This window comes from Aristolochia californica, unplaced genomic scaffold (genome assembly GCF_029961685.1).
Source record: "Aristolochia californica isolate CCGP_79_NKW_82.1479 unplaced genomic scaffold, dmAriCali1.0.hap1 SCAF_4, whole genome shotgun sequence".
Lineage (NCBI taxonomy): Eukaryota > Viridiplantae > Streptophyta > Magnoliopsida > Piperales > Aristolochiaceae > Aristolochia > Aristolochia californica.
In genome coordinates this window covers 6,098,929-6,107,725 of record NW_027182103.1, presented here as the reverse complement: position 1 = coordinate 6,107,725, position 8,797 = coordinate 6,098,929, and the positions used below count along the sequence as shown (strand labels likewise).

The 8,797-nt window shown below is 38.3% G+C and overlaps 1 protein-coding gene across 1 annotated transcript; it reads left to right on the top strand.

The window, feature by feature from the left end:
* The first annotated feature begins 3,171 nt into the window (after window positions 1-3,171).
* On the top strand, window positions 3,172-4,942 carry LOC137963572 (UDP-glucuronate 4-epimerase 6-like). The gene has a single exon (XM_068810701.1). It carries the CDS (start codon window positions 3,254-3,256, stop codon window positions 4,622-4,624), a length of 1,371 nt encoding a protein of 456 aa, XP_068666802.1. The 5' UTR covers window positions 3,172-3,253; the 3' UTR covers window positions 4,625-4,942.
* Window positions 4,943-8,797: the final 3,855 nt, after the last annotated feature.

Here is an 8,797-nt window from a genome sequence, read left to right as displayed (position 1 = left end):
AACTCTCTGAAGTGACAATGGTGGAGAATTTGTTAATCAAGGTTTGAAAGAATATCTAGATGATCATGGTATTTCTCATCAAACTACTTGGTCGTACACCCCTCAGCAAAATGGGGTTGCAGAGCGAAAGAACCGCCACCTTCTTGAGGTTGTTTGTGCTTCCTTGTTTGAAACTCATATGTCGGCTAGTTACTGAGGTGAAGCCATCACAACTATAACTTATCTTATCAACCGAATACCCTCGAGCGTGTTACAATTTCAAAATCCCTTGAGTGGTCTTCATGAAACCATTCACCTATTGTGCTGAATCTGCCACCTAGAGTTTTTGGGTGCATAACCTTTGTTCATCTCCATAAGCCATTGAGAAATAAATTGGAACCCCGAGCTCTCAAGTGTGTCTTTGTTGGTTATGCTCAACATAAAAAAGGTTATCATTGTTATCATCCTTCCTCTCGTAAATTGTATGTCACTCTTGATGTGTTATTTCACAAAGATAACATACATTATTCTACTCCCGAGTTTTTAATTCAGGGAGAAAACATGATTGAATTGCGGATCCTTAATCATCATTTGGACACCTTGGATACTACAAGTGGTAATTATTCAAATTACAATTGTGAACATCAAAATGATACAAATGAACATGATTCATAGGATGGAGACAGACAAGACCAAATGGAAGTGATACAACCAGAGTCTCTGCCGACATCTTCCTATCTTCATAATGTACCAGTGGATCAATTGCTTTCTGAGTTCAAGTCCATGTCTAAGCCTTAGGTATGTTCCTAAACTCAACTAAGAGTGCTACCTCATCGAACCATAAGAGGAAAACCTAGAGTCAATTATAAACCTCTTATCACCTCTAAATTTGAGTATCCCATGCATAATTTTGTGTCTTATCATAGATTGTCAAAGGCAAATGAAGTATTTATGAATCAATTATCTGTTATATCTATTCCTAATAGTGTGTAGGAAGCCTTGAAAGATTCTATGTGGAAAAATGCTATGAATGAAGAAATGAGATCCTTCCAAAAGAATTCAACATGGGAAGTGGTTGACCTACCTGTAGGAAAGATACCAGTTGGATGTAGGTGGGTATTTACCATTAAATATAAAGCTGACGGCACCATTAAAAGGTTCAAAACAAGGCTTGTCGGTAAAAGATATACTCAAATCTACGGGATTGATTACATGGAGATATTCGCACCAGTGGCTAAAATCAATATTGTTTGAATTCTACTATCTCTAGTGATAAATCTTGACTGACCCTTGTATCAATTTGATGTTAAAAATGCATTTTTGCACGGAGATCTCCAAGAAGAAATATATATGGAATTACCTCTTGAATATATTATGCAAACCAAAGGATGCAAGCAAGTATGTAAACTAAAGGAATCCCTATATCGTTTGAAGCAGTCCCCGAAGGCATGGTTTGGAAGGTTCACTAATTTTATGAAATCTATCGGACACAAGCAAAACAACTCAAATCGTACTCTTTTCCTGAAATCTAACAAGGAGGAAATCACAACTCTTATTGTGTATGTTGATGATATGATAGTAACTGGGAATGATCCTGAAGAAAAGAAGGCATTGCAAAGTCATCTTGCCAGAGGATTTGAAATAAAATATTTTGGCTACTTAAAAATATTTTCTTGGTATTGAAGTGTCAAGATCGAAGGAAAGAATTTTCTATCTCAACGAAAATATGCTTTGAACTTGTTGAAGGAAATGGGTATCACAACATGTAGTCTAGTCAGTATTCCCATGGAAGAATATCTAAAACTTGGAACACATTCAGAACAAGTCCCTGCTAACAAGGAATGTTATGAGAGACTAATCAGGAGGTTAATGTATCTTGCATTTACCAAACTAGATTTAGCTTATGTACTAAGTGTGGTTAGTCAATTTATGCACTCCCCAAGTGAAGACCATATGAATGTCGTCAACCGTATCCTGCGCTACTTGAAATCATCTCTAGGGAAAGGAATTTTATTTAAAAAGGAAGGCGACTTGAAAATTGAAGGTTATACCGATGCCGATTGGGCTGGGTCAGTAGAAGATCGATGATCTATATCAGGATATTTTACATTTGTAGGTAGAAATTTGATCACTTGGAGAAGTAAGAAACAAGAAGTGGTGGTTAGATCGTCAGCAGAAGCCAAATACAGGGGAATGGCCAAGGCAATATGTGAATTATTATGGATCAAGAATCTAATACAAAAACTATACATTGAGTAGACAAGTCCTATGAAATTATATTGTGATAGTAAGGTAGCATGTGATATTGCCCACAACTCAATCTAACATAATAGAACTAAACATGTTGAGGTTGATTTGTACTTTATCAAGGAAAAGCTAGAAGCAAGAATCATTGAAATCTCAAGATCAGTTTGCCGATGTGCTGACCAAGGCAGTATCTTACTGAGCTTTTAATAATTGTCTCGACAAATTAGGCACGAGTGATATATCTGGACTAACTTGAGGGAAACTATTGAGATTTATTCCAGTATAGATTGATACTCTTTCGTTATTCTTAAAATCAACCCTAATCAATGTAATCTCTCTCAATCCTACTATTTATAGATTATTACAATGTGTAAAAGTCTTATTTAAACCCAGGATGTCAATAATAAAATCAACCAACGAAGTAAGCAGAGTAAGTGGCACAGACACCCAAGAAATTAAAGCCTTCTCAGGGACCTTTTGTCCAACGGCATCGATCTCGAGTGAAATCGTCACGGGCAGATTCACTGTCACTGAAGTCCCTTTAATTCTTCATAAATTACGAAATAATGCTTGCGTTTTTTCTTCGAATGGATGATCACTGACTCGTGTCCTCAATGCACCAGAAAAAAGCTCATTTTTTCCTCCGAAAATAATTAAGAAATTTTTCTTCAGATCAATTGACAAAGAAGGTACGACAGGGCAGACGATTATTGTCCAAAAAAATGCGAAAAACATAAAGAACAGAAAAGGAACTGCAGCTTTTTCAGTAGTAGAAAGAATCTCGTACGGAGATTTGTGGAAGAAGGAAGGGCATTAGGAGAATTTCATTCTTGCTCTGAGCTTGTACTGGCAGTAGAATTTGCTAAGTTACAGGGAGCTCCGACCTAGGACTTCTCCTTTATAATCTCCCTCGGTCGGCTCTTCTGATTCTTCAGCCTCCCCAAGGCCAACAGAAAATAAAAAAACCTCTTTAAATCTTTCATTCTTCTTTTATCTTCTCTTCTTTTTGCTTCCTCTTCTTCAAGGAATGGTGTCACCGCCGGAGACGAGAGTGTCCTTGAAGTTGGAGCGGTACAACAGCTACATCCGGCGAGTGAACAGCACGAAGATAATGGCAGCGTCCTTCAAGCTTCTGTGCAAATCGACTTTCCTTGTTGCTCTCGTTCTTATTCTGTTTTTCACCTTGAATTACCCCCCTTTCTCGGAGAATCCATCCGCCCACCAGTTTCATCATCATGCCCATTCCCTCTCTTCCGCCTTCTATGGCGGTGGAACTCAGTGGGAGAAGCAGGTGCGGCATTCCTCCACCCCACGTCACCCCAACGTCTTCTCCGTCCTTGTCACCGGCGCCGCGGGCTTCGTCGGGACACACGCGTCCTTGGCGCTGAAGAAGCGAGGCGACGGCGTCCTCGGTCTTGATAATTTCAATTCCTACTACGACCTTTCCTTGAAGCGGGCGCGCCAGGAGCTTCTGCAGAAGCACGGGGTATTCATCGTCGAGGCTGACATCAACGATGGCCCCCTCTTGGCGAAGCTCTTCGATGTTGTACCCTTCACCCACGTCCTCCACCTGGCAGCGCAGGCGGGTGTTCGTTACGCGATGAAGAATCCGCAGTCATACGTGGCCTCCAATATCGGCGGATTTGTGAACTTGCTGGAGATCGTCAAGACCGCCGACCCGCAGCCTGCCATCGTCTGGGCCTCCTCCAGCTCCGTCTACGGCCTAAACACCCAGAATCCATTCACCGAGTCGCAACGCACGGACCAGCCGGCGAGCCTCTACGCGGCTACGAAGAAGGCGGGGGAGGAGATTGCCCATACGTACAACCACATCTATGGCCTATCTATCACGGGGCTGAGATTCTTCACTGTCTATGGTCCTTGGGGGCGGCCAGACATGGCATACTTCTCTTTCACGAAGGATATCCTCCAACATATACCTATATCAGTGTTCAGGACGCAAGACCAGAAGGAGGTGGCGCGAGACTTCACATACATCGACGACGTGGTGAAGGGTATCTTGGGAGCCCTAGACACGGCAGAGAAGAGCACGGGCAGTGGCGGGAAGAAGACTGGGCCAGCGCAGCTGAGAGTGTACAATCTGGGCAACAAGTCGCCGGTGCCTGTGGGGAAACTGGTGTCGATTCTGGAGGAACTTCTGAACGTGAAGGCGCGTAAGAAGATCATCACCATGCCCCGAAACGGCGATGTTCCCTTCACCCACGCCAATGTCAACCTCGCCGCCGCCGACTTCGGCTACAAGCCCACGACCGACCTCACCACCGGACTCCGGAAATTCGTCAAGTGGTACTTCAGTTATTATGGAATCCAGACGAAGCTAAAGAAAGAAGTCGATAAAACAGGTGGGGGAGACGTCTCCTCCTCCGAGTCCATATGATCAAATCTTGGTCCGAACGTCGACCCCTCGTCGTCCACTGAAAACTTCAAGAACATACGAAAACGGAGGACAAATCAATTAAAAAGCCACCCACAAGGGCTTCGATCTGTGATCTGTCAACAAAGAAAGACGTGATTGCTTTTGCCATTTCACTGTTTTGCTTCATCCTTGTGAAATTTGTAAAATCGCACCACAAATAATTGTGTTTATATAAAAATATATTCTTGGTTGGTTGGTAAGGCAGAAAAGAAGTTTTCAGAGAAAAAAACACGAAAAGATTCTATTGATTTGGGTAAACATGTCCTATTCTGTTCGAAGAAATTACTCAATGAAGAGTGTCGGTGCGTAAATAAATCTATGGCCAACTTTGAAAGATTGACAAATTTACCTGTGTTTTTTCTTTTAACCTAGACATGTCCATTCTTTACAACCCAACTTTCTTTACTTGTGCACCAAAAGCTATTTTACCTTTGTAGATGAGCAAAACATGAAATTACAATAACTCAAGCTTCTAGGTCCAATCTCTAAAGTTTCTCCTCTAATTTAATTTCCACAAGTGGGTTTGATTAGTGCACTAAATTCGTGACTAGCTTCAACTTTGTAGTTGGCCTTTTCTTGTACATGCTTGATGGAAATATTTGACCTTCGATTATGTGTGACAGGGCCAGGAGAGTGACAAAGTAATTGTAGGATGGTCTCTAGTGTTGTGAGTCATTCAAGTATGTAGTCCACATGTGTGATCTCTTGCCTTTGTCAAGGTTATTTCATAAATATGCCTTATCGGGTGTCGGTGCCACCCTATGCTTCTTCCACATCCTACTTTGTTGTGAGCCTTGCATTATTGCATCTTTCGAACGCTTTGAAGTCCTTTGGCAAGTTAATTATTGGAGTCAAACCTTCATCACCATTTCTAATTAAAGGTAGTGCACTGGTTAATTGACTCCTTAGGAATGACTTGTGTGGAAATAGCATTTTGTGGCTCTTCAATGATGACCATAATATGGAATGAGCTAAACTTTTTGAAATGTGACTTCACTTTCTCATTTATGTTTTCTACTCTGTGTTAGTACCGTTCTACCATGAAACTTTTCTAATGTTTTTGTGTGCATTGGGTTTGAGGTGACAAGATCATTATTAATATCGATAATGATGTTTCAAGGTTTTGTCTTTCAAAACAAAACACTTTTCTTTGGGGTGTTCAACTATCCAACAAAACATGCAGGAGTTAGAATTGTTGGTCTTCCCAACATCCTCCAATCTTCTAGACATTGATAACTATATCATTAGCTTTCCTTATCATTAGTCCAACATTCTAGGCACGTCTATTCTGGTAGCAAGGGTTTCGCTTGCCTTTTCTTCAGTGTGGCCTTTCTATTATTTGCTTCTATTGGCATCCTTCAAGTGCCACCTTTATTTTTTTTGTTTACCTGCAATTTAATATGATGATAGTGGTAGTATGAGATTATTTGGATGAATTCTTTGGTCTTCAAGCCACTTAGGCCTTCTTATTAGGGGCGTCGATGGGACATTTTTCCTCTTCCTTTTGCAATATGAGGATCTCCATTAGGCCTCAAAATTCTCATTCAATATGATATCAATAATAACAAACATTTGAAACCAATCAGGTGCCTAGAAATAATTTTAAAATAGAAATATTTTAAATTACAAAAACATTCTACAACATTTTCTATTCAGACAAGTTTTTATGTTCAAACTTAACTTTAAAATAGAAAAGGCACTAGAGAAAGGATGTTTGAACAATATTCTTTGTTCCAACAAGTTTTGGCAACAAAATGTTTCATGAAAAAAACGTTAGTTGGTCAAAATATATCGATCAATCGTGTTCCGTCATTAGAAGTCTATTACAAGAAAGTCATCCAATCCAATATCAAGTATTTGGTTAAGTTTTGAACAGAAAGAAGGAAACAACTTAGAAATCTAGAAAGTGTTCGAACAATATTTGAAGAAACGAAGTCTTGAGTAGAAATGAGCTCCATCAAGATTAGATTGTTCAAATAAGATTTGAACATAAGTCTTCAAAAGTTGAAAAACTTAATTGAATGACATTTCTTAATCAAATAAGTTGACTTGAAACTACCATAAAGTACAATTTCAAACTTCAACCCAACCTCCATTGGTCTCCGAAATATTCAAGTGACCTATATAAATGTTTAGTACCATAATAAAAAAATTAAGTATTTTCTTCTGATCTTTTATCAAGATCTCATCAAGTTTTACAAAAGGATAAAATGTCCCATTTATAGCTCAAAATAGGTTGATTTTTCCAAGTTTTATTTGCCATACACATGGTGCATCGATTGGCAAAGTGCCTTAGACTTAGCCTGTAAAACTAAATTGTGAAGTTCAAGTTTAACATTTGAAGAATCAGTTAGTATATTTTCATCATGTTGCTAATCAGATTTGTAGTTTCACATAGGAAACTTATGAAACCTTTCATACTTGTAGTAGTTTTTATCAACCTATTAAGAGACTATTGTGAGCCTAAGTGTTAAGCAAGAAACCCTTGGCCACTATTGACTAGTTTTAATTGTTTTTCTATGTGTTTGTACTTAGAATGTTTCCTAATTGTTTAGGTAGGTATTGTAATAGAACCAATGTGATTTTGAGCTATACTATTGTTAGGGTTGACTACTCTACTCCTTTTTTTACCATAGGTTTGACTCCTTTTTATCTTTCTGCTTCATGAATTCATTTCTCTTATGGAGAGCACTACAAAATATAGGAAATAGGTGATTTAATATGTAAAACTCAAAATCAATCGCAAACAGTAATAACAACGAATTAATAGAAAAACCATTTTGGATCAATATAGGTAATTTTATCATCTTCACAACTTGTTAAGCACAAAAGAATTACTGAATAGACCCACAACAGGGAGAATGATCCAAGATATTCAACAAAAAAGATTAAATAAAATCCCATGACAAAATAGACATGTATTCCCTAGAATAAGTTCTAACCAAATCAAGGTAATAAGAAGGTTCAAATGGAAAATTGAATTGGTTCATGAGTTCCAAAATAAACCACAATAATAGATATTGCAAGATAACAAAGAGCATCCTTCTTGTCTTTCTACTTTTATCTTTCAAACGGAAACAGGGAATGATGATACTTCATGAGACTACACCTAGAATTTTGACTGATATTTTTAATATCTTTTGAAATTTTTAATTTTTTTTCTGAATTTTGAAAGAAATTTTGTGAGATTACAAATTTCTTGAAATTGAAGATAATTTTTCAGAAAAAATCTTGGACAACCTAGAATTTCTGACTGATTTTAATAAGAAGAGTAGATCAAGGCCGACCGAAAACCAAGATTCGACCTTTGGAAAAGATTCAAAATCATTCAACATAAACAAATAGCAGAAAAAGTTGGGCTTTTTTAAAAAAAAAAAAAAGTAAAGGTTTCTATCAATTTAAACACTGCTTAGACTCAAGGGGCAAGAATAAGCTAGGAAATTCTCAGAGCTTGCTAGATTGGGAAAAAGGCCAAAAAGAAAGGAAAACCCATCTTTGTCTACTTTTTAGGATTGACACTCTGATACATGTTAGAATGAGAATAGAAAAAAAAGCAATATGATATTTGGCCAATCCTAGGACTCAACCTAAGTTGTGCCTTCAAATTACTTGCATCTTCCATAGTTCTATCTGAGTAATTTGGTTCAATCTACCTATTTTGGAACTCCACCAATATGGTATAAGATAACTGCAGAGTTTTCCAACTAAAGAAATGCTCCACAATCCTCTTGGCTGAGACAAACAAGTTTAGTTTGTTATTGCAGCTGAAAAATCACAAATGCCAAGAACACTGACTTGAAAGTGAGCAATTCCAAAAAAAAAAAAAAAACAAGGAATTCGACCATTGACAGGGCAGGGCATCAAAATGATTGGAGGATTAAAAATTAAAAAGAAAGCTTGAAAACCATCACAAGAGACTGTAATGAAACCGTTTAATACGCAAACATCCCAGTAGCAGCCAGAATTGCTCCTACGAAAGGGCATATCCAGTAAACATAGAACTGTTCCCATGTGTTGTGTCGATTGTACTACGCCGCCGACCCAAAGGCCTGTGAAACATGATTCAAACACAACTTGAGGAGGCAAAGTTGAACGAAACCAACTACCAGGGGGGGAACAATCTGGAGAAATTTT